The sequence below is a fragment of the Dermacentor variabilis genome, chromosome 4 (genome assembly GCF_050947875.1).
Source record: "Dermacentor variabilis isolate Ectoservices chromosome 4, ASM5094787v1, whole genome shotgun sequence".
Classification (NCBI taxonomy): domain Eukaryota; kingdom Metazoa; phylum Arthropoda; class Arachnida; order Ixodida; family Ixodidae; genus Dermacentor; species Dermacentor variabilis.
Window position 1 is genome coordinate 68,037,524 of NC_134571.1, and position 26,863 is coordinate 68,064,386.

At 44.9% G+C, this 26,863-nt stretch overlaps 1 protein-coding gene across 4 annotated transcripts in view; it reads right to left on the reverse strand.

The window, feature by feature from the left end:
• Positions 1-1,887: 1,887 nt before the first annotated feature.
• The window catches only part of LOC142579307 (pumilio homolog 1-like), a 101,431-nt gene continuing 76,455 nt past the window's right edge, over positions 1,888-26,863 (reverse strand). For all 4 annotated transcript variants that reach the window (XM_075689371.1, XM_075689370.1, XM_075689373.1 and 1 more), the window contains 3 exons: positions 17,718-17,855; positions 17,281-17,612; positions 1,888-11,548 (listed from right to left, as the gene is read on the reverse strand). In XM_075689371.1, the coding sequence (XP_075545486.1) occupies positions 11,296-11,548; positions 17,281-17,612; positions 17,718-17,855 (723 nt within the window). In that variant the 3' untranslated portion in view covers positions 1,888-11,295. The remainder of the gene's footprint in view (positions 11,549-17,280; positions 17,613-17,717; positions 17,856-26,863) is intronic.

The following is a 26,863-nucleotide window of genomic DNA, read 5'->3' on the forward strand; positions in this document are numbered from 1 at the left end:
AATCTTGGCAAACTTAAAGCTCAGAATCGTTTACAGACGCTGCCTCTTTACAGAATACGTACAGCGAACGCCACTACGCGCGGTCGCAGCGATGCAGTCTCCCGAACCGGCTTCTTGCGTGAAAGGTAGGCAAACGCTGAAAGTAAACTATGTGAAATGTGTTCTTAGAGTAGGCTGTCTGTATAACCAAATGGGGCATAACAGAATGAAACCTCAATGCAGCGATCGCACGGGTTGGCAGCGACCGACTGCGCGTCTGCATGCATGTCCGCGCACAATGTTTTGCTTTCGCTGTGAGTGCGTTTTCGCACCGTGCCGTGAGCTTTAGGCCGCAGTATATGAGCATTTGACAGCACACTATCAGCCATTGTTGCGTGGACGGTGTCAGAACTCTTCAAAAATAATTTCGTTATGGAGACTTCGACGTCTACGGCGACTGCGATGTGCCGTCGCGACGATTCAATCTTTGTCTTCTAAATTCTTGGACATTTCAATATTATTTTTCAAGTTGCGTCGCACTGTATGTTTATTGGTCTTCTCAGCGTGCGATTTCCCTCTGCTTCTTTTTTTGTAAGCCAGTGCATTAATTCATAACACAAACATGACCATATACCACGCCTTTTTTAATGTGCGTCTTACCGCTCCCTGAACTTGCATCTAGCATCACCAAGTTCATAGAGCAAACCGTCATACATTAGCTGGGCAACGGGCGCGGGCGAGCGTCTCAGTGCGCGTTTTCAGCGACTCGCCGAACATCGCAGTCCCGGTGCCGTAGCAGAAATGTTCCTCGCGTCTGTGCTTGCTGCGTATCTGAGTTGTAGCCCATGGCTGTCTGCCGGTTAGTTTCGCGAGCCAAGCTTCACGCAACTCCTTGTCCTGCGGCTACGTGTGAATAAGGCTGACACCGGGCTCCCTTGCGTATGCCCGGCACTGCGGCACCGAGCAGTAGCCTGCCATGCTGCACGCCTATTATAGTGATTTCAAATGTTGTCAAGCAGACACGCAAGGCGGGAAAGCCTCACCACTTAATCAGAACCGCGGCGCAGGTAGGACTTTCGTTTTCAGCTCGCTTGGGCGCTTCCGAAGCAGACGACGCGGCGACTGTGTTCACGTGATCCCTCATGCCACGTCACGCCGACAGTGGCGCCAGCCTTTCCAGTGGTGCTCACCACCGCTAATACGCACGGTTGAATCCCCTTGGTGACAAGTCCCGCCGGTCCAGACAGCCTCCGGCTCGCACGCTTTTGAAATTAATAGTAATAATAAACGCCCAGTGAATTTCGCGAAGCAGCTCTTGCAACAAGTATCGATGCACACAACCAGGCGTTTGCATCGGTACATACCGTTCGTGTTCACTGTTTTAGAGCGACGGTGGGATATTTGTGGCACATGTACAAAAACCCACGACTAGCCTTTCATGTCAACGCTCGTTTTGAGAATCGCCTAACAGTTCCGGCGCGCCCTTGCAACTACTGCCAAGCTGCAGGCAATTGGCGTTACATACCATGTTTTTCAACCAGAAAAAATAACACGAAAAAAATTTTTGCATCTTTCATCATGCTTGCGGGCAGAAAGCGGCGATATTTTCACGCGGGTGTACTTTCTATCGCAATTGAAACTGACTTTGAGCCAGCTGTGGAAGGAGCCAATCACTGTCAAGAAAGTTGATCAGATTGAGACTGCACATGACTGGGGCATAAGTCATGCGATTGGTTATACTGAAAACGCCTAATTACACCTTGCAATGCAAAAGAAATGAAGCAATCAAGATATCAGTATTGAGATCTTCAGCAGGCTCAGGACTATGCCAGCAAGTCTATCTATAGGATAACACATGCTCTTAACAGTGTTTTGTTGGGCACTTCAGATACGACAGAAAAGAGACTGTCTATTTTTACTCCAAAGTCATTTATTTTTTCTTCTACAGTATCCAAACACAAACGTTTACAAGATCAGTATGGTACAACGACGTAGACAATATGCTAACATCAGACGCGAAATGGATTATACAACACAAGCCCCAGATGACAAAAGAAGACTGCCATGTGAAAGAACCACCGGACCACTACGGCCACCGCTGTTCCAGCGCGGTTTTGTTGTGACTGTCCCAGCAGCAAAAATGACAAGGCACAGTGCCTCCCTTGGCGCAGCACGCCAACCCCTTGTCCAGCAGCAACAAATCTACATGCACTCTTCGCAGAACCAGCCAATGAGAGTATCATCCCTCACCAAGCTGTAAAAAAAGCTGTACGTAAAAAATCGTAAGCAACTGAGTGGCATCCGCCGATGGCCGACAAAAATATAGCCAGGACGCCATCCAATCACAAACGCTTCTTCACATGAAAGTACAGCTCTTCTACCACAGACCCAGCACACAATTCTAATCTGAGATTTCAAATTAAGCTTAATAAATTCCTGCATAAAAAAAAAAAAAAACGGTAAGGAGAGAACATGAAACATTTAAGCCCCTTGAGCCATACTTCATATTCACTTCTCTAGATGGTTTGCTTACACAAAAGGTGTTGTCATTACTCTAACAAAGCAAACAGAAGTAGGGATGCTTTTCCTTCACAACCACAATGGGCTTGAAGTAAAACACACCTGGTCTGATCATTACAGTGCACAGAGGGAAATGGGATGAGGCGACGCCTTCATCAAAGAACTTGCAAGCACCACCTCACATCTCTTGTCATTGCACCAGAAGTCAATGAAAAATACACAACGGGGGTCATTACAATACTTTCGGCAACAAAACACAAGCTTTGCCCCCGGCTGGAACACCATTGAAAAGCGCGTGCTGCAGTATACTGGGGGGTGCGGCTGCCACACAAGGGATACACATGGTTCGCAAAGATTTGTTCAAAAACAATCAGAGGCCTACCATATTTTTTTTTCTCTCCTGGACATAGTGTACCTAACTAGTGATCAGGATACACTGGGAGCTGAAGTGAAACATACGGTGAAAATAAAGGTGGTGGAAATATGGTAAAAATAAAAAAGGAAAGTAAAGCACTTTGTTCAAGAACAGAGGCGTCCCAAGTTACATCACATGTGCAAGGAGGAGGGGACCAAGAACAGAAGTTTGCCACCCACAAATGGATCACTCCTATGATGAATCCTAGAAGCAGCCAGAGGAAACTTTCATATGCCACTAAGCCGAGACTCGGTGTGCACTGATGAAGCGGCCATGTGGGCTACTTCTGCCCAAACTGGGGTTCAACCAAAAGGTCAGACTTTATAAAAATCTCTCCAAGATTTACTCTGATAAGAGGCAGCTTGAAGAGAAGCGTTTGGTAATCAGAAAGCTTTCCCAGATGAAAGCAAGAACATGGCCACATCATTAGAACATGTACATCAGTTGAGACAATGACGAGTCAAATTCAGACTGAAGCTAGTGACTACCCATTTGAGGTAGGCATTCTATTGGCTCCCAGTAAAAACCTCCTCTGAGAAAAGAAACACTAAATGTTCAGTTAAAAAAAAAAAGAAAAGACATTCTTAGTGTATGAGACCGACAAACTGACATGTCTGGGCCTGTGAATGGTAAACCTTTTCCTATGGACAGGTGATTTAATGACCATTTACAATGGATATATCCAAGACCCAATTTCAAGAAAACCATGTATCAAAATCGCAACTTCATTCAGCACTGCCATCGACATTCTATCTTACATGCTCGAAATTTATTCCCGTCATGTTTTTATTACAGAGAAATATTACAAAGAAAGAAAGGCATTGGCCAAGGCGTTGTACAATGCACCAAAACTGTACACCTACAAAAGTGGGGGCAAGCAAGCCCAGAATCACAAAACCAATTCGAAATACAAATGCTGGGCAGGAAATGTGCCATTGAAGCTGAAGCCTAAGCAAGCCAGTACTTGCCACACCCGAGAAAAATAATTCTGCTCAGGCATGCTGCTCACGGGCTGCTATTTTCAGGCTGTAAAGTCCCAACCACAAGATACTAGTTTCCGACATATCTGTGGCATAGGCTGGCACCATGCTGTTGCCAACAAGGCGATGCTGGGGGTGACGCTCCCTTGGTGCCCAAGTTTACCCATGCCAGGTTACAGCACCAACGGTCAAAGTGGCTAGCAAATCAAGGAATCTGGCTAGTGCCGTAAATTCATTGGAGACACGTTCCTTGTGGTCCAGGATTAAGAGCCAAGTCAAGACGAGCATATAGATGGTATGAAATGGCTTTGGCACAGTTTTACCAGTCTGTCTTACTGCAAAGCAACCCCAAGGAAGAGCCAAGAATCGGGAAAGTCTGTGTGCATTCACGATTGGAGTGGCGTGATGGTAATGGGACGACAAGAAAACAACACTGGCTAGTAACTGCAATAAAATAAATTAATAAATAATAAAAGAAAGACCAGTCACTAATCAGTGCTGTGCACTGTTGTCTCCCCCTGTACACGGCCACTTTCTATCGCGATCAAGCCCAATCAGGATCAAAATTCTAGACTGCAACTGGCTCCCTCGCGCAGCATGCGCAAAGGAACCAAATGCGACAGAGAAATTCAATACGGATTGGGCTTGATAACAATCGAAAGTGTGCCGTGTGACCCTTGTATTAGTCCCAGTACCATTGTGCTGCTCCGACTATGGATGCCACTCGAGTATGGATGGTAGCAGCAGCAACAGTGGAGCTGTAATGCCACAGTAGACCATGCCAATGAATTAAAACAAGGCCCATGAACACCTTCCAAAAGGAGCAGCTCTGAACAGGTACTACAAGTGCTGGCATGCACTGGCCGGACTTAGGGCTTCCTAGCACGTCTCAACAAAACCTAAACATTAAATAGAGCTGTAGTGTTCTTTTTTTCTTTTATTGCCCCAAGAATTTTATGCCTCACTTGGTTAACTTTTTATCCTTTATATACACTAACAGAAAGATTCTGTATCCAAGTTCTTAAATGCCTACCTATCTACAGTTTGCTCCCAGGGCTTTCATAGAAAAAAAAAAAAAAAAAGCGCATGTGGGAAGCATGAAGAACAAAAGCAGAAAAAAAGAACTGGAGAGAAAAAACTGACAACCTTAGGGGAAAAAAAAAAAAAAAAAAGGAGGCACGCCAGGCCACGAGAAAAACCAAGGGTTTCTTGAGATGCCTGCGACGACGAGCGCACAAGCAAGCTCTGTACACACATTTACAAAGAGTTACCTCATCATTCATAAATAGTTTTTTTTTCCTTATAATACAACAGGTTAAGCTCGTCGACATCTCATCTTTCCCTGGGTCAAGTGTGCAAACTTTACAGGCCGCAAGAGAAATCGTAAAGGACAACCGCCAATTCGAGAGAATGCTTCCCCCCTCAAGTGAACACTGAAGAAAAAGAAACAGAGAAAAATGATCTGAATCTGCCTCGAATGGGCAGACGTCACGAAAGTGGTATGCACAGGATCCTAGTAAAACAACAGGTTGGCTGCATGCGGTGAAAGATGGGCCACAAGTGACAGCATGTACAGGGTGACGAGCAAAATACACACAGCGCCTTCTTTCTTTTTTTGTGGTAATATGCAATGCTACATACAGGATAAGACAAACTTGAGATAAAAAATTATTTTAAAAGCCACGAGGAAACTTGGAAAAAAAAAAAAAAACCAGCAAGCCTTGTGACAAAAACTTTGATGTCTCTCCAGAAAGCTGCATCCATGAGGTAGCCAGGTTTCCCCAACTCCACAAGCTAAACTGCCAACATTACTCAATTTTTTACACAGAGGTGACATTCTTGTAGTGCATTTTTCTTTAAGTGACATGGCTGAATGCAATACTTGCACCTATCATTTAGAATAAATCTACTGTGGAAAAATTTTCTCAGAGAAAGCAATAGCTACATCAGCAATTCTGACAACAAAACAACTTTTGCAGAGAAGCTGGAATGTTGTGCAGTGTCAGTCTGAACACAGATTGTGCTACTGTTCCTCTTGCTGAGAAAATCAAGAAAGTTTTTCCCGGAATCGCTTCCAATATGCTTCAGATGGAGAATGTTAGGTACTGCACCCAGATGTAGCAAATAAACAAAAATACACCAAGAAATGATACCTCTGCATGAAATTTTAGTGCAATCGAGCCAGCAAGTGAGCTGGAAAGGCCATTTATACCTGGTTCCCCTATTGATACAATATTTGGTATAATGTGCAGCCCAGCTTCAACACCTGATGACACAACTATTAATATGAAAGATCTTAAAAGCCACAGTTATGCCAAGTCAAACGTGACAACACACCACCAAAATTACTTTTTTTTTTTGTGTGTCACCCAACGCAAAGCCCTCATTATCAGATAAGGCTGTAATCAAATGTATACAGCATGCTTTGTTTTCTGAACTGGAAAACACCTGTGCCAACCTAATGCTCCCATCACCTCCAAAGGGACAAACCATCAGAACTCAGCCATAACCTGGTCTGGTGGTGAACTGTACAACAGCACACCAGTTAACGTCAACACAACATCAACCATGCTGCTGTTGAAACACCGTTGCTGACGTAATTTCTTTAAACACCTCAGCGAACAGCATCATGCAACTTTTAAACTCTAGTCCGAGGCTGGATTTGTTCCCTAAACCCAACAACACCCTGTACACGCACCACTATGAGCAACCCCCCCTTTCGAATTGCTGCAATGCCACCTGTGCAACTGCGGTTTCTCTCTAAGTCCCTATGGGGACGCAACGATCACTGTCGGCGGGTCCTACTGTTTTTTGCACTGCAAAAGTGTCGGTGATAAAAATTATACAATTTACATTTGTACAATTTGCTAAAAGAATGGTATAGAAAAAGAAATACTGGGGACACATCTGTCTGCCGCGGTGGTGGTTGCTGCTGCTTGAAATGTATGTATAGTATATTTATATGTATATATATATGTATATATATATATATGGTACACAGTGTTTGAATGCGGCTTACGTACACAAATAGTCTATAAGTGGAAATAGTGAGTGCGTGTTGTCTACAGTTAAAACTATATATCTCTCTCTTTTTTTTTGCGTGTGTGATCTCCCACATTTTACAAGAGCCACAGCAGGGCAGAGATAAAAGGGAACCATTAGCAGTCTTCAAGAAAAGAGGCAAATTTTGTTTTCCCCCACCACCACACAAGAAAAATAAGTATAATTAGGGCAAACACACTGTACAATGTAATTACAACACATCAAGCCTGACTAAAGTCTTGCTTCCACCAAGTACAACAGGCAGCTTAAAGATGGCAGATGAAGGGGGAGGGGGCACAAAAAGCTTTCTTTGAAGCAGCAGGGAGTGCCTGCAGTGGTGAACTTTACAAACGTTGCCCATATACAGAGTATAGTCAAAGGGCACATTATGCGTTGTACATATTTATACAGACATATGTATAACACAGAAGCAGGAATTTGAGGCAGGTGGTGAGCAGGGAAAAACAACTTCAGGGCCAAATGCTCACACAAAGGTATTTCCACACAGGAGCAAAGTATGCGCACATCCACAGGTATTATTACATACATTATACATATATATATAGATATGGCCACACAAGAGGAAAGGCAGGAGTGAAAAAAAATTCTCACATGCTTCAAAAATACACTTGGAAATACCTGCGTGGTACCACAAGAGACAAACAAAATGGGCTGGCAAAAAAAGCAATACAATAGACTGACACATGAAAATAATAATAAAACTGCGTAGTGGCATGCAAACTTGTGGTCACACTCCACGCTCAGTTAAAAAAAAAAAAGCATTTGAGAGGCGTACAAAAAACAATGCATCTTGCAAAACGTACAGTGGCATGGAGTAGACAATAACGAAAAAAAAAAAAAACCCCCGACAACCTTTACGCACACACAAGTTTGAAAAACTGTATGGCAGGGCAAACACCAAAACACATTTAGTCACAATCCACTTCGCCCTTTCTGGAAGGGCTGACCAGAGGCATTCCCTTTCAAAACCCAAGCTATTTGCATTCGTCGAATTGATTACACACAGAGCTTCATGCCACAGCTTCACGCGAAATCTGCATTTTTTTCCCTCCCCATGACATTATCCTGATCATTCTTTGTGCACTAAGTGCTCATTTGCTTTTGCAACAACTCTTAGCATTGGCTGCTACAAAGTTTCCTTTTGCACTACATGATCCAGCTTCGGAGGAATCACCTTGACCTAAGGTATTGGGGCAGATTCTGTGATGATCTTGAGTAACTTCAGATAAAACAAATACAACAAGAAGCTTGCAATATGTTGCAAGATAACTCGTCTCTTAGAGCTTATGGAACATGGATATAGAATGGTGGTCAATGAGCCAGCTAAACCTATACGCAAATCAGAACAGCAGTCTGAATCTGAACATAAAATGCAGGCTAGCAACCTATTACAGAGTTTAACTGAAATGGACACTTTGCTGGTGAATTCGAAGTTTATGAAGTATGCGCAGTTATGGCATTTGCGACAAAACTACACAGGCAAAGTTTGTAAAATGTGGTGGTAAATTTCAATGATGAGAGATTATTTTTTTAAAAAGCTATGAGAGGTTAACCAAGGCACAGCTAAATTGTCTACCTTGGGAAAAAATCCAGCACTAAGGTGCACGCTGAACACAAAGCTACCAGCGTCAAGACAACTCAAGATTTTTTCCAGGAAACAATGGCCAGCCCAGCCAAACCATGGGTCACAAAAGCTTTTAGAATGAAAAATCTAAGAAGGGATTTAGACACGGACACGTGTTAGGCTAAACAAGCAGTGTGAAGTTTTCAAGTGCAGCTACACAGATAGAAGAAACACCTAGATGTGGCTTTTGCTTAAACTGCTTGTAAAACAGGAGCGATGCCTCACTTGTAAATTAAGAAAGACGCACATTCTCTAGCCATGCATGGACGGGGACATCATTCGGTGCTGATTATACAAAGAACCTAGAGCTAAAACTAATTACTTTGGCCTATCGCCTACATGAGAGAAAATAAGTCAAACGTGTACGAAACATGCAGTTTGATACAAGCTGTTTACCAAATCAAGTTTATACAAGTCTAGCTGACCTGGAGTGGAGTAGTGACTGCACGGTAAACTGGTGCTCCTAGTACCATTTGGCTATGCACATTGCTAAAAACAACAAAAAAGAAAGAGGGTGGGGGAGAGGATAGGATTATACATATGTTCAGTTATATGACACTCTTTACATACATATGCAGAAGGAAATAAATAAGCTTCTCACATCTGAGATCGCAACTAAGGTGAGAGGGGAAAAAAAAAAGAAGGAAAGACACCTTTAAACATGTCCACTAAACAAAGAACCTGATCTGCCACAGTGCTTCAGAGAATTTACTGGCAAATAGGAAAAAGCCCCTAAACCTTTTGAACCATTCCATGAAATAGAACTCCTGTGTAATTGGGGCAGGTAAGACCATTATACTTATACAGCCACTTTATCTACAACCTGCCCAAGAATGACAATAAAAACAGTAGCAGGGTTAGCACAGGAGTCGGAAGAAAAATAGAAAAAAAAATTCAAGCAGACAGACAGATTTGGCAAGATTCTAACTTTGTTAGTTTTTTTCATAATTTACAGCAATGTACATAATAGACAAGATTTGTAGGCAGCAAATGCCTCGTCACAGTTTTTTCCTTTTTTACAGTGTCCTAAAAACAGTCGCTTTGCAGAGGAGAGAATGAGTGTCTTTTTTTTTTTCTTTAAAAACTAGCTTACATGATGTGAAGGCTTGAATAGAGTTGTGCAACTGCACAACACACCTTTGAAAAGCGAATAAAAAAGAGAGAGTGAGAGCAAGTCCACGCCATGCTTTAGAGTGCTTGCAATTGTGCGCGCCTTTCTGTTCAATCTTCCATCACTCCTACAGCGGCACAATTTACAAATGCACAGACGCTGTGGAGTCGCTCCGTGCTCCTATGAGGCGCAGGTCCGCCACAATGCCTGCCTTGTAGTTCTGAAGCTTCAAAAAACAAACTGTACAAAACGCACACAAAGCACTGTTCGCTGCTCCCAACAAAAGAAGCTAGCACACGAAACATGCTCCTTCGTCTGTAGAAGCATAGAGAAAATAGGAAAAGGAATAACAAAGAAGTCTTTAAAACAGAGTACTGCCTTGTCATGACAAGCTTTGAGAAGTTGAAAAAAGATGGAAAAAAGAAAGTGGTTAAGGAGAGAGGATGGGGAAATGTGAAAAATGAGGAAGTATGGGATGATGGTCGACAGTGTCTCTGTACAAACTGCTGACAAGATGCTGTACAAAACAACAGAGGGAAATGAGAAAGCAGAACTGCACACAAGATGCTGTCCCCAACAGAGGACATTCCCTTAAGCCAAGAATGTCAGCTCAGGGAAAGCAACTTTCTGGCTCCATGTCAGAAGCAAATTTCATGCGCAGTCTGCAGGAAACCCAGAACGAGTCTTAAGGCAAAGCAGGCAAACAAGCACCTCAACACTGTACACAGAAAAGAGAGGGAGTTATCAGTTGTACAACATGCTTCTTTCAATGCAACTGACGATCCCTTGTGCGAACTAAAGTCTAGGGAGAAGCCGGAGATGGAAAATTGCACAAATGTTTCTCCAACAGCCTCAGCAAAAAGAAAGAAAGGGGGGCGGGGGACGAATGAAGAAAATTAGGCTAACATAATTTACAGCATGAGAACTAGTCAAGGCGAGGAGGAAATGTGATATAACAGTGACAAAGGGCATTCTGACAGAAAGAGATGTCGGCACATACGCCATGTGCTGCACCTGACAGCTTACTTCATGCTCAACGATCGTAGAGAGGAAATGAAAAGAAATGTAGGAAGCAGCGTTCCCATAAAGTGCCCACAGGTTTCCGAGACAGAGCATGTGTGTAGGAAATTAGCATTTAAAGAGAAAAGGGCAATAGGAGAAAGCGGAGTGTGTAAGAGAGGTATGAGATGAGGGCTAAAGATGCGGTGGTACTTTTCAAAGACACAGCGCGCTGAAGTGCAGAAAGGTCAGGCAAAAGTGCCACCTCGCTACAACAGGGAGCCCTTGGGGCTTTCAAGTTTCTGGCCTCGCAAAGATCCAGGCAGCAAAAGCCAGAGGTGCACAGGAGCTCCCAATATCACTTGTGTCTCAATGAAAAGGCCGCACCACTTAACAGAAGAGATGGAACGAGAGAGAGAGAGCGCCACACAAAGGAGAACAGCTGCGCAGCGACTGCGCAAACCAGACGCACAAACGCCCGCGCCCTGCCCCATTTCTTTCATGGTGCACGATGGGCAAGGAGCTAGGTCTGCCGTCACACACAGCACCCCGATGTCATATTTGGTGGCCACGCAGAGGAGGAGAGAGGGGATGAGCAGCTGCCTCAGAGGGCCCCGTTCGAAGTGCCGCTCTGACCGCCTCCCGAAGAGAGGATCTGGTCACCACTCTTGAGCAGGTGCTTCTCGAGCTTGGCCAGGATGTGCTTGCCGTAGGTGTACTTGCGCAGCGAGGGCACATGCGGACGGATCTTGTGTAGCAGCAGCTTGCGCTGAGGTGGCTCGGCCACCTCTATCATCTTCTGCACCACGTAGTTGGCATACTGGTCCTTCATCATTGTGTATAAGGCACTGTGAGGCCTGCAATAAAGCCCACAGAGGCCTGGGTCACACCACACTCCCAATTTAAGCAAGCTGCTGCTTGCAAACTGCTTTGCGTCACACATGAAAAACAAGCCGCCTAAGTTTACACAAACCAAGGCAATACAAAATCCTAATGCTGAGGCTAATTCCTCAACAGCCAGCCATTTTCACATTAGCTAAAGAAATACCTCGAAACAAGGACATCTTTATTTCCGCATCTACAAGTCACCTTGTTGTCAGTTATCAGAGTATTTCAGCAAGAGAAAGAAAAGGGTCAAGCGTCTTTTGAAGCTCGTAAACATAAAGTTTAAAAATTCTTTACGTGCCTCGTCAAGCTTATGTTCAATGTGCAATAGAGATAGTATTGACTGCAGGCTTTGATGCCTCTTTTGAGTGGTGTACGGCAGTACAGCACAGACGACTTCCAGTGAACTGATCCTGGCAAAATGTGCACAAGAATTTTGAAGTAATAACCATCTGTAAAGCATGGGCACCTCATGCACTTTTGAGAACAGTTGAAGTGCAGTAAACTCCTGTTAAAATGAATTGAGAATTCTCAGATATACTGAAAATGTGGGAACATTTGCTCACTGTTAAAAAGAAAAAAAATTTAAAAAAAAAAGCGGGGGGGGGGGGGAGTAGGAGAAAAAAAGGAAAAAGGAGAAGAAAGAAAGAGAGAGACAGGCTTAATATGAACCGCTTCACATATACTCTTCAGTTAAGACTTAACTGTCACAGTGACCGCCAACCCTGGCTATTCTGTGCGGTGAGGATTGCAGTCCCGGACAGGGTGCATCCACAGAACATAAACAGAGAGGGAGAGAGAGAAACAAGTGTTGGCATGGCTGTGCTAAGGGAGGGAGCGAGAGAAAGGAGAAAGAAAAATGGGATAAGGTATATACAGTGAAACCTCATTAAACCGTAGTTGGCCGGAGCTCAGAAAAATACGCAATAAACGGTAGTACAGCTTAAGCGAAATAGCGTGAGATAGCCCACTTACCTGTCAAAAACGGAATTCAGAGAGTACGACAAAAGGGCGAAAACATGCACTACTTATTTACTTCGTGCGACAAAAGTATTATTTTCGTTTAAGGCGGCCTAGCAGCGACAACAGCGGCCTCTTACTTCCTGAAGCTGTGAGCCAGCTTTTCGCCAGCCCCCTATCTCGGCTAACACTCGCATGGCAGATTCCTTGTTGGCGTTGCACGTTTTGCGTGTATGTGCGCGGTAGTGCTGCAGAAGTCGCAGGGCACCTTTCTCATTGCAGGGTACTCCTCTCGTCGCGATAATTGCATTCTCGAGGTTGACGTAATGCGCAGTTTCTGTCACTGTCGGGCCTAAACCACCTGTGCTGTCGCATTCCTTGTCATCCTCATTACTGTTGTTAGGCGACACTTCAGCAACAACAGAGACAAAGATGGTGAAAAGTTGAACCTCGTAGCCAACAGTTCTTCGCGGTCGCAACAGCACTCCCTAGCAACTTCTTCACATGCCAAATACCACACACCGTAGATCCCTGCCACGTGCCAACGCCGACTTCTTTGTGTAATGTTCAATAGCGTGCCAATTTTTTTATCTGAGCTTCGGCATGATGTGAGTCCTAGCTTGCACGACGCCACAACGCTCTCTGGCACGGCGCTGCAATGATTATGATGTGGCTTCACGCGCAAACGCACAGGGCACCTCAAGGCTGTTGTTCTGATTTCTGAGGCATGTTGTTCTGCCGGGTCACTCGATGGGGACGACGCAACGCCGTGTTTGCCCGACAAAGAGTGGAAACTCTATGTGTTTACCAATACATATGCAATAAGCTGGTACGGTTTATGCAGATAATAAATGCATTATGTTCCATGATCGCTGAGTCGGGGATTTGGCTTTACTACCTTTAAAGCGAAACTACTGTTTAAGCAGGTACGGTTTAACAAGGTTTTACTGTACAGTCGAACCCGGATATATTGAACTCGAAGGGGATCGCAAAATAGTGCAATATATCAATAATTTGATGTACAAAATCGGCTTGAGATGCCGCTCGCGGTCGCGACAAATGGTGACTTATCGGAGCATTCAAGAGCAGCGAAGTCCATACATGCAACGTGAAGGCGCACTTTATTAAGAGGGGGAAAAAAAAGAGAGAAAAAAAAAAGGAAAAAAGAAAGAAACGCTAATCTTTGACTGCTTCTTGCTCTGGGAAATAAAGTTGAACATTCTGCTTCCGATCTTTACGAGACTTTCCAGGTGCGACAGTCCGGTGCCCTCCATTTCACAGCAATAACGCCGAATCAGGCTGAACGCCGACACCAGCTCAGCAGTTGTGCACGGGCGCATTTCCTCGTGACCACGGTGACCTTTGTCACCACTGGAATTGCCTTCCTCTTGGGTGCCAGCAATTACTGCCACCATGTCCTCGTCAGCTAGAGCAGCTACAGCTTGAACATTTGTCTACGGCCACTGCAGGACCTGCCTTGCAAAAACAATTGGCCACTATGTCCTGCTTAACGTCGTTCCAGGCGCCAGTGATTATCTGAATGGCCCCAACAGGTCAACCTTTAGATCGACTCCCATGCGGTGGTTAATTAAGAGCCACTGAACAAGCCTCCTCCTGTAGCCAACCTTCAGTGCCTTTATGATGCCCTGGTCCAGTGGCTACAGCCTCGCTGTTGTCTTAGGTGGGAGAAATTTGGATTCTATATGCTGCAGCTCACAAGTGGTGTGATGGCCCGAGCAGTTGTTGACGAGAAGGCAGACTCGGCGGCCTGACATGCCCAATTCAGTGTCCCTTACCTGAAGCCATTCAGAAAAAAGCTGCCATGTCATCCACGCTTTCCTGTTAAAGCCGTAGCATACTGGAAGCTGCTTACAGTTCTTGAAGCACCGAGATGACATAGTTCTTCCAATCATAAACGGCTTCAGCTTGCAAGATCCACCCATATTTGCTGCGAGCAAAACCATAATGCGCACTTTGCTCATCTTCCCACCGTGACATGTGCTCCCTCGGAGGTCAGCGTCTTGCATGGCAGCATTTGTCAGAAATGTTCAGTCTCATCCTCACTGAAGATTTCTGTGGGAGAAACTCTGCGGCGATCCTCAGCCACTTTTCGGAAAGCCACCATTGCATTTCCTGGCTGCTGACAGCTTCTCTTTTGCCTGAAATGACTTTTCCCACAATGCTGTGCCGGCTTTTGAACCTCTGCAGCCACCCAGTGCCACCGCAAGAGTTTTCCTCGCCGAGAGCAGCTGCGAACCATTTTGCCTTTTCCATCAACATGGGCCATCCACAGGAATGTTTTTAGCTTGGACCTCCAGAAACCACGTATACAATGCTCTCTCAACTTTCTTAAAAGCCGAGGGGCACACATGACACGTTCGAGAGTGACCTTGCTCAGCTGCTTTGAGCCTGATATCTTCCTTGGTTTCGAGCAGCGTACTTAAAGTGTTCCATGGAATGCTAAATGTATCAGCCACCGAGAACTTGTCACCCTTTTTGACATTGTATGATCGCCAACTTGGTTGCAGAGTCTAAATTTTTCCGCTTCTTTACGTTCACAGCCACCATAGCTTGCATTACACAACAAAGCCGCACGTCACACACACAAAAGAAAGCGACGGGCATTCTGTCTGGCATGCACTGATCTGGCTTTTTGGTGCCTGTGTACTGCTGTGATGGAGAAAAAGAAAAGAGGGAAGGACGGAGAGAGTGGAAAGAGAGCTCGGCAGCGCTCGGCATTAATGGCCGTAATGGCGCATGCACCGTGTTTCCCTCACACCCCGGCTGGCTTTTTCGCGTTGTCTACCCCACTGCGGCTCCATTGGCTGCGTCTGCTCCATACTGGCCTTCACCAAACTGGTTTTCTCGTTCCTTCAGACACTTGGCTTGCAAAAGTCACGGGGCGCTGCGCACCAAACTGCGGGAGATGCAAGGGGCTTTGGGGAAGTGCACCTAACAGGGCGCGGCGACGCTGCTCTGGATCGGCCATCGCCAAGCCGGTTAGCCATATGGTAGGACTCCAAAAACAAGCGTTGCTTGTTGCAATGCTTTGTTTCAGATCAAAAAGAGCTTAGTAATGGTTTACACTGGTTGAGCAGCCTCTTCAAACACTTCCCCAACAACCAACGTGCCGGCGAATGCTTCAACATATTTCTGACCTCGGCGCCATACATATTTTTTAAAACATTAAGTCGATATTTCCGTTTCGAGCTTCTCTCAAGGGGGAGAAAAAAAAAGGTAAACCAAAGCCTTGTCAACCTTTACAGGAAAACGCGAATCTCCATTTAGGGCAGCCAAATTGATGAGATAGCACAGGCAACCAACCCCTATCAAACCTTGTTGAGCCTCTCATAATATGGTAGACACAGCGTTTTTCTTGCTGATCATGACATTGGCATTATCCGAGCACGTAGCCAACAGGTTTCAAACAGGCAAATTCCGAGACTTCATCTTGTCCAGAACCAGATTTGCAATCTTGTGAACCGTTGCTTCCTCTTGGATTGTCCCTAGGCAAAGGCGGCGGCTTTCAACTCTATTCATTTCTTTAACGAAATATGCCGCAACAATGGGTATAGCTGTGTCTCCCTATAGTTACTGCCATCCACAGCGATCGGAAATACTTGCTGTTTTAGGGCATCCAGCAAAGGAGTCTCCGCGTTGGCAGCCATTTCCCAAACAACTGACGTTGCCTTTGCTCATCCACAGGCGTAGCGTTTCGCTTCTTCGCACTTGCGGAACATCTTCCGGAAAAGCGGTCCGGCATGATCGCCGACACTCAGCGGAATGTTGTGTTCAACATTCCGCTGAGTGTCACATCACACCGAGGTCATTGTTGCTGCGTACAAAACTTGCTAGGCTTGGCTGGCTGTCCATGGCTCGCACGTATCCCTGATGCTTTTTCGAAGTGGTCGGGACCTTGATGCCAGACTTGCCGCCATGTGAGATGTTCACATCACAGGCACGCGTGGTGCAGAATCCGAACTTCTCCCCTTTCTTCGATGGCATGAAGCACGGAAATTCTGCCGTGTACGATTTCAAAAACACTTGGAAGTACTCTCGGGGCTTCGAGCCCGCCATTGCACTGCGCCACTAAAGGCCAGAGTCGCACTGCGTCCAATGCGGCAGCTAGTCAAACAAAAGCCAAGGCCAACACTGCAGTGCTTGAAGCTGACTGAAATCCAAACCTGTGCGCCTGCGCAAACAAAGGTTTGCGGAGGCGCTAGAGGCACTATTGGGACTATTGAGTTTTGGACATGGATTCGTGACCCCCCCCCCCCCCTCAGTAGACGACAGAAGTCACTACAACCATGCAGCTGCGGATGATGCTAGCACGCATACGTATTGTCCTCTTGTGGCGGCGCAAGGTACTAGGGTGTAGTTTCACATTTTCACATTCTTTATTTTTTTTTTTTGCAAATAAAATGTTTTCCGTAAAATTTCAAGCAAGGCTAGCAAAATCATAAGGCTGCTTTAAATTTATGCATTTTACGGAAAATTCGGAAGAGTTGGCAGGTATGCAATCAGCACTACGATGCTGATAAAGCAGATACAGAGAACTGGAAGGCGGATGGTGGACTAACCTAAGCACACATACTACAGCACACGAAGTTGGATTCGAGTAAATATGGTACATGCTTGTCATCATGAAATACAGTTCAAATGCATCCAGAATGATCCCTCAAACACAGCCTTTCATCACATGCAACCGAGGCAAAATACATAAGCAACCACATCCCTTACTTACCCATCAACGTAGGCGCACACCTCCTCAATCAGGAGGGCACGCTCCGAGCGTGAGGCATGCGTGACGCACTTCTCGACCACGTTGCTGGCAAACTTGTGCTGGGAGAGGGGCAGCACTCTGCCCCGGACGGCGGCCACGATGCGACCCTTGTCCTCAGGCCGGCCGTGCTCCAGCACGTGCTGTACCACGTAGTTGCCATACTGGTCCTGCACCAGCTGCTCCGTGTGCTGGTGGAGCTCCTCCAGCACAGGGCCTGTCTGCTCACCCGTGCAGTGCTCCAGTATGCGCTGGATCACCCGGCATCCGTATGGGTGCGTCGACAGACCGAACACCTGCGAATATAGAAGCAAACAGTGGCACATTTCGCCAAATTGCTGGGCAGTTTCTTTACGTCTGCTCGACTGCCCCTCATTTTTCACCAGAAGATGCCTCCTCACCTGTCCTTGAAAGGCGTTGATGATAAATTGCAGTGCTGAGGGATCCACACACTCTATACACTTCTGTACAACGTGGTTGCCATTCTGGTCTTTTACACATTTCAGCACGTGGCCATCCAGCTCTTTCACGACTTCTTTCTGCAAAAAACAGGAAAATTGAGAATGGCATGGGAGGGGAAAAACAATCTAAACAAGAGCATGCCAGCATTTGTCTTAGTTATTGGAACTGAAAACATGATTCCAAACTTTTAGAAGTAAAACCAAATCGCAATATAACAAATACAGATATAACTTCCTAAATGTTTTATGCTGATATTAGTGTTATGAAGATATTCTTATAATGTATTGTATTGTATTGTATTGGGTTTTATGGCGCATAAGCGACTTAGGCTATCATGCGCCAAACACATGGTATAACTTATTTCAAAAATTGGGTATCCTCAGCGAGGTCCTTGTCCGGACAAGGCCTCTGAGGAGCCCAACAAACCAAATTAAGACCTCAGCCTTCTTCTCAGAACTGAGAAAACGGGTGAGGTGCATCATAAGATGCGTGAAAAAACCGGGTAATAATTTTTAAAATTAGTAGTTCTGTGATACGTTATATTTCGTTTAGGATAGCTGCGTCTTTCAAGAACTAAAAACAGATGAAGTTTCTACTAGTGGGTTATCTCCTAAAAGCAGACAGGGATGGAAGGGAATGTGTTCATTGTAAAATACAGTAAAATGTTTTTTCCTTAGCCATTCGATTTGTGTGCACGAGAATAAAATGTGATTTACAGTGAGTTCATCTCCACATTTCTCACATAAGGGTTTGTCTTGTTTTGTCAGTAGAAAGTTATGTGTTAGGTGTGTGTGTCCGATGCGCAGGCGGCATAAAATTACTTCTATAAAACGTTCCTGATGCCTGCATGATCTCCATTCTCCTAGAATAGGTTTTACTAAATGTAGTTTGTTATTTTCTTCGTTATTCCATGTACGCTGCCATTTTTCTTTAAGCTTGTTTTTTACTAACTTCATGCAATCTGCATAGGGTATATTTACAGTACTGATATCCTTATGGTAGGCTTGAGCGGCGCACGCGTCAGCTCTCTCGTTGCCTCTAATTCCTTGATGGCTTGGTATCCAACAAAGCTTAATTTCATGTCCTTGTGTTTGAGCGGTTATTAAGTTATGGATTACATTTCCTATTAAAGGTTCCCTTGCGTTTCTGGCTTTCAGTGCTGTGATTGCACTAAGCGAGTCCGTGTAGATAATGCTGTTTTGAATGTTCATCTCGACTATTTTTGATACAGCCACCGAAATGGCATGACATTCGGCTGTGAAAATTGACGCGCACTGAGGCAACCTGACTACCTTTTCCCATTTATCTTGCACTACAGCACTTCCGACGTAAAGTGATGTTTTAGAACCGTCAGTATAAAATGCTGTGTGTTCTTTGTACTTTTTGTCTAGCGCCAAAAATTCTTGTATTAGATGTTCACGTGGAGTTTGCATTTTATGAAATTGTGTCAGTGTGTAGTCACCTACACTGGGAAAGGTGTGCCAAGGTGGTAGTGGTTCGGGTCTCTGGGCAACATCGGGCAGTGTGTCTAGATTACCTAATTCCTCACAAATTTCTTCAAATCTGAGAATAAGGGGTCTCATCGCATTCGGTTTGTTGTTAAAAAGCTGCTTAGACGGGCACTTCGTAACTATGGAGTAGCAGAGATGTTTTGGTAGTGAACGGGTTTTTAGGACATATGCACATGTGAGCATGGCTCTTCTATCTGCAAGGGCTGGTTCGTTACATTAGACATGTAGGCTGTTTATGGGTGATGTCCTGTATGCCCCACTTGCAAGGCGCAGACCTGAGTTATGAACTGGATCTAATTGCTTCAGGTAGGACGGTCGAGCTGAGTTTTATACTATGCACCCGTAATCGAGGCAAGAGCGAACTATACTGCGGTAGATGTGTAAAAGGCAGGTCCTATCAGCCCCCCAGCGTTTATGTGAAAGCACCTTTAATATGTTTAATGATTGGGACGTTTTCTTCTTCAGGTTCTTTATGTGCGGCAAGAAGGTCAGTTTTCTGTCGAAAGTTATGCCCAGAAATGTGTGTTCACTTTTTACCGGCAATTCTGCTTCGTTCAGGTATAGTCTAGGATCTGTCTGTAGGCCACGTTTGAGTGAAAAAAGGATGGCCACTGTTTTCTGTGGGGAGAACCGGAAACCATTTCGGTCAGCCCACGTTGAAAGTTTATTTATTGTTAACTGCAGTTGTCTTTCGCATGTTGTTATGTTTGAGGATGTGCAAGCTATCTGAAGATCGTCGACATAGATTGAATACATAATTGACTTTGGGATTATTTTACTGATCGAATTCATTTTAACAACAAAAAGGGTCGTGCTTAAAACACTCCCTTGGGGCACTCCATTTTCTTGAATGAAAATTCTCGACAGGGTTGAACCGAGGCGTACATGGAATGAACGGTTTGACAGGAAGTCTTTTAGGCAGTTCAGCATCCTGCCACGAATGCCAAGTTCAGCCAAATCGTGAAGAATTCCGTACCTCCAGGTTGTGTCATAAGCTTTCTCTAAATCGAAAAAGACAGCGAGACATTGTTGTTTGTGTATAAAGGCTTCACGGACAGTATTTTCAAGACGAACCAGGTGGTCTGTTGTGGAGCATGACTTTTTGAAACCGCACTGATGGACATCGAGAAGCTCACGGACTTCTAGCACGAAGGTTAATCTCACATTCACGATACTCTCAAAGGATTTTGCGAGGCAGCTGGTGAGCGCTATGGGCCTGTAACTACTGGGAGAGGTTGGTGGTTTTTCGGGCTTTAAAAATGGAACGATGATGGCCTTCTTCCAGGCTTCGGGTAGTTTACCCGATACCCACACCTTATTAAAAAAACTTAAGAGTGCTTCTATAGCAGGTTCAGAGAGGTGGGACAGCATTTGATAGTGTATTCTGTCAGGGCCGGGTGCAGTCTGTTTACCAGCGGACAAGACTGTGTTGATTTCATGAACTGTGAATAATTTATTATATGGTTCATTTGTATATCCACTTGTAGGGAGTCTTTGTTTCTCGGCTGTGTTTTTGTACGTAAGAAATGATTCTGTGTAGTTTGATGAGCTGGTAACTGCTGAAAAATATTCACTAAAATGTCTGCCTGTTCTTCGATGTTTGTCTGTTTACCAGGGGCTGTTAGAAAGGGAAGTGTGAAAGGGGAGTATTTACCATCTAGCTTTCGTACCTTCTCCCACATTTCTTTTCATGTGGTTGAGCTATTTATGGAAGTCACGTAATTTTGCCACGAAGTCTTTTCGGTTCTACGACGGATATATCGGGCTTGTGCTCTTGCCTTTTTAAAGTCTATGAGATTTTTCTGCGTGGGGTACCTTCGAAAGTTTCCCCATGCTTTGTTCTATTTCTTTTTCGCTAATCTACATTCCTTTGTATACCAGGTTTTGTGGTTTTGTTTCACCACTCCGGAGGATTGAGGTATGGCCAGGAGCGCGGCAGAAATAATGTAGTGTGTGACAATTTCATTAAGTTCATCTATACCTAAATTATGTAGATCTATTTTTTCTAAGCTGGCATTTTCTTGAAACAGCGCCCAGTCGGCCAAATGGAGCTTCCAACGTTGTGGTTTTGTAGGAACGATTTGCGGAGATGATGTTAGGTTGATAAGGACAGGTAAATGATCGCTACCATACGGGTTGTCCAAGACATCCCATTTAAAAGCGTTAAAAACAGATGGAGACGTCAGAGACAAATCTATGGAGCTCCATTTTCCTGAGCTTGGAGAGCAGTATGTGTGTTTGCCCCTGTTGAGCAGGCATATATTATTACAGAGAATAAAATCTTCTAAAATACGGCCTCTAGTGTCCGTTTGTTCGCTTCCCCACAAACTGGAGTGAGCATTAAAATCGCCGACTAACAGATATGGCTCTGGTAATTGTTTTAAAAGGTCTTCTAAGTCGTGGAGTGTTACTGTCAGGTATGGTTGGATATATACGGAGCATACTGTAATTGTTTTAAAGTGTGCTACAGACACTGCAACGGCTTCAAATGTAGTCTGAAGCTTGACTTCAGGAGTAGCGACACTACTTTGAACAACTATGGCAGTACCTCCAGAGAGCCTATTTGCTTGCTCTCGGTCGTGACGAAAGACTTTATATTTACTTAAAATATTTTTATGTTTTGATCCCAAGTTTGTCTCCTGGAGACACAAAACAACCGGGGAATATACAGAAAGAATATCTTTTATGTCACCGTAGTTTTTTAATATACCTCGACAGTTCCAGTGAATTAGGAACGCCATATCGAATAACTTTGATGGATGTATTTCAAAAGCTATGCTCCCGGTTTTGTGGGGCCCGTTATTGGAGTTTTTCCTCCCTTTTTGTATTCAAGGGAGTTGCGCCGCCGCTGCTGCGGAGGCGGGCTACTGCTTATATCCATCGCCTCCAGCGAGGTGATGGGTTTCCGCGGGGAACCCGCGTGGGTACGGATTTGTGGCTTCTCCCGATGGGGGGAAGCCCTGCGGCCTACCGGCTCAGGGGCCAGTGAGCCTTTCTTGTGTGGTAGTATGGCAGCCTTGGCTGCACCTGTCATAGTTGTGGATGGCCCTGCCTGGGCAGTGGCGTGAAGTTGGAGTGGTGTGTCGCCACTCCCACTAACTTTGGTTGTGCCAGAGGCTGCCGTCAGGTGCACCTCCGGGATGTCAATGGTGCCGACACCGGAGTGCCGTTCGGGTGGGGGACGGGGCAGGCACACATCAACAATGGTGTACTGTGTGCCCACTGTCACCAGACGCCGCTCGGCCCCCCGGCGCACGGCGTCAACATACGACCTGGATGACTCTTGAGTGAACTTTTTCCTTGCCTCAGGGTAAGATATGTTTTCTCGTACTTTTAGATTGATTATTTGTTTTTCTTTTTTGAATACTTCACAGGTTCGTGAGTATGCTGCATGTGGACCGTTGCAATTTGCACACTTTGTTTCACTTGCTTGGCAGTTGTCAGTATTGTGCTCGGTTTCGGCGCATTTGGCACAGGTCTCCTTGCCTCTACATGTGTTGCTGCCATGCCCATACCTTTGGCATTTGAAACATCTCCTAGGGTTAGGGATGTATGGGCGCACTGGGCACCTGATGAATGCAACCCGGACAGACACGGGTAAGCGAGTGCTGCCGAATGTTAGTACGATGTGAGGTGTTGTTTTTTCTTCGCCGTTGCGCCTTATATTTATGCGGCGAAGGGACGTTACTCCTTGGTCTCGCAAATTCTCGAGGAGCTCATTTTCGTTCTCTGTCATTAGCAGCCGCTCAGAAATTACTCCCTGAACGCTATTCAGGCTTCTGTGAGGGGTTACAGTAATGGTAAGGTCAGCAAGCTTCTTTTGCGCGAGTAGCGCATCACTTTGCTTTTTGGATTTGACTTCTACAAGCAGATCTCCTGAGGACAGTTTCTTTGCTTCATATTCTTCGCCTATGTTAGCTACTAGCCATTTCTGTATCACAAACACTGATAGAGTGGCCACGAGAGCGTTTTGCTCAACAGCGTGAACTACCAGGAACTGTGGAAAATTTTCAGCACATTTCTGAGTTGCAACTTTGATTGCTTCGGTGCGGTACCGTTTCCGGTTCCGATCGTTTTTCTTTAGAGGGGGAAATTGAGAATCCATGTGGCATGTATGGATTAAGGGTTCCTATTGTGTCACTTGTGTTTCACCCTTACAGACACAAGAAGGTCCCGGAGTCCCCCGCCTGGTAAACAGACGGGGAGCCCGTCGGCCGGGGCTTGACCATGGCTCTGACCGCCACCGTTCATGGTTTCTACCCTTCACCTTACAACCTGTCGCCACAGTGCGGATTACAGCTTCGGTATGGGGGCTAAGGGTCCGTGGTGGCGCCAAGCACCATCACCTTGAGTCTCAAGGTGCCCTTGCGGGGATATTCTTATAATGAATGTTGGCTATGACAGAGGTATTGTCATATCAGACGCGACTACATTACAAAAAGGTTCCAATGTAAATGTGTTTGGGGATGTCCATCATATGACCTTGCCTCTCACATTACAACACCACTTTCTCCTTTCATGTTTAAATTTACTTTTTTGTCTGGAACAGCAAAAACAGGCCAGGAAATAAAAGAAGGCATGGCACATAAGTAATGAAGTCAGAAAGAATAGTAAGGCAATGTTCGTAACCTGCTTACATGAAGTCCGGCTAAAATGGTGCGTAATTGAACTTTGATGTGGCGGCAGATGAACACATAGGAAGTATTTTGGACAAATTACTTTCATAATTCTTACTTCGTAAGAACTGCTGTACAGTGGAATATGAATCTAACTAATCATGAATATATTTAGTGGATGTGTGCAAATACAGAAATTTTTAAATAAAGTTAAGAACAATTACATAAGACTTCCATTATTTGACTCCAGTTAAATTCGATTTTTCGAACATGCGATACTGGCCCATAGGCCCAAACTTTTGTTATTTTTATCCTAAAATTGGCATTCACTAGATAATTCGAACTTTAACAGTCAGCAGGCATGTGCCTGACTACTTGGTAAACTCAATACCCTGCGGCAAAACTGACTTTAGGAGCCAGTGCAGTTTTCTTGCTAAAAAAAAATTGGGTGCACATTCATTTAAACTTTTTTTTTTTTTTTAGGAGCTCTAACACCTTTCCATACATTCTACATTAGTTTTGTACTTGAGACACATAGAAAAACGGCACACGCTTGGTTCAGTGTTGTGTAAGTATCAGGAAACTACTGCCAAATGACTGAACGGTGTGTGTTGCGTTTTTTTTTTCATCATGATTAACTCAACCTGCAAGATAATTCAATCAATTTCATAGGTCCCGTAAGGGTACAATTAACAGAAGTTGACTGTGCATGCGCGTGTGCGTATACACACACACACACACATAAAATAATCACAAATACCTTTCATGAGCAGACATAGTATGGCCTTGAGAAGAGCCTAATTCAAGCCTTCTTGAATGCTGTTTACACTCTTTTGGAGATAAGGCTAATGTAATATTCGGACCATGCTGTCATGCTGCAGTACAACACTAACAGCATGACATTTGACTGACCGAAAAAAAAAAAGTCTGAATTGACTGAAAGACGAATTATCCAATGGACCACAAAAACAATAAATGCTTATATCAGCACGACTATATCAAAGAAAACCGCAGTTCATGTTTCGAATTTTACACGAAATCTGCATGGTAGCTGCAATTCCTTACAAGTGCTCACAATGGCCACAGCCTTGCTATTTTCCGTCATATTGTGGTAGCAGTGATTGCGAGAAAAGCACCAAATCTCAACCCCGTGGCAACATAACAGTTGATCGCACTGCGATAGCTGAATGATTGCAATTTTTTTTCCACAATATTATCCACCACTTTTATCGCTAACTTGCCACGCTCCTCGAGATGCTGCATGAAGCTGCTTATGACACTGACGTACAAAAATTCACTCACAATAGCAACCAAATAAGTTGCCCAGGACCACGTCGCTGTTTACATAGTCAACGACCAATTTTCCAGACATGCCCAATAATGTGGACGCTATGTGGCACCGACATTGTACCATATAGAGTCAATGTATAAGAATGTGTGAAATTTCGGTCACAGAAACCCTTGGCCGTTAGATTTTTTGCACTTTAGCCATGACTGCAGGTCCAGAACGGCATTGATTGAAGCGACCACTGCCACAATTTTGATTATCTTGAAGCCTCGAACAGGCGTTCGAGCAAAAAACTGCTGGCAGCTGTAGCCACCACTGCTGCAATGTAGGCCTAGCTACTTGGACGTTCGCTACCAAGTTTTTTTTTTGTTTGGTGCTTTGTTTGCCATTAGAAAAATTCGCCGCTGTTAGCAATGGCGCCGACTCCACCGTTGTAATCATCGCCAATGGCTTCGAAGCTTGGAATGCACGAGTTGCATAAACCCCATACCTCAATGTTGGCTTCCCCTCAATACAGCAGTGTTACACAGTGAAGTTTTCACAGAGTACAGTAAAAGAATTGTTAAACTGTACCCGCTAAAACAGTAGTTTCGTTTTAAAAGTAGTAAAGTCAAATCCCCGACTCAATGGCCACCAGAACATAATGTGTTTTGTATCCGCATAAACTGTACCAGGTTATTGCGTACCTATCTGTTAACACGAAGGGTTGCCACATTTCGTCGCGCAAACACGGCGGTGCGTCGTCTCCATCAGGCGGCCCGCCCGGCAGAACAACAAGCTTCAGAAATCAGAACAACAGCCTCCAAGCACCCTGTGCGTTTGTGCATGAAGCCACATCAACATCAACATCATTTCAGCGCGGTGCCAGAGAGCGTTGTGGCGTCGTGCAAAAAAGGTCTTGCGTCAAGCCGAAGCTTGGATAAAAAAAGACGTCGGGTGCTCAGCATAGAAGAAAAATTGGACATCGTGCTATCGAATGTGACACGAAGTCGGTGCTGGCATGTGACAAGGATCTACTGTTGACTGCGGTGTGTGGCACTTAGAATGCGAAGAGGTTGCTCGGCAGCGCTGCTGCGACTGCGAAGAGATGTCAACTACGAGGTTAAATTTTTCAACATAATTGCCTCTGTTGTTGCCAAAGTGTCGACTACAGTATGCACCACAGGGTCAAACAATCACCAAAGAGTACTACAGGGATGTCCTACGTTGCCTATGTGACGCTGTGCGGCGCAACAGACTGTAGTTGGGGTCAACAGGAAATTGGCGCATCCATCACGATAATGCTCTTGCACGTTCCTCGCACTTGATTCAGACTTTTTTGGCGAAAAACCAGATTCCTGTAGTTCAAAAGGATTCTTACTCTCCTGATATGGCCGCCTGCGACTTCTGGCTGTTTCCCAAAATCAAGAGGCCATTGAAAGGAGCGCGATTTCAGACAAGAGAGGACATTATGGCTGCAACGACAGCTGAGCTAAATTCCATTCCGAAAGAGGCCTTCTCGGAATGCTTCCAACAATGGCAGCACTGCTGAGTGAAGTGTGTGGAGTCCCAAGGAGACTACTTCAAGGGGGGACACGGCTTTCGCATCGCGAAAAATTGCCAAAAAGTCGATTTCCTGAAATTCACATTTTCAGTTTCTATAACCCTTTTTCTATCTGATACCCAAACAT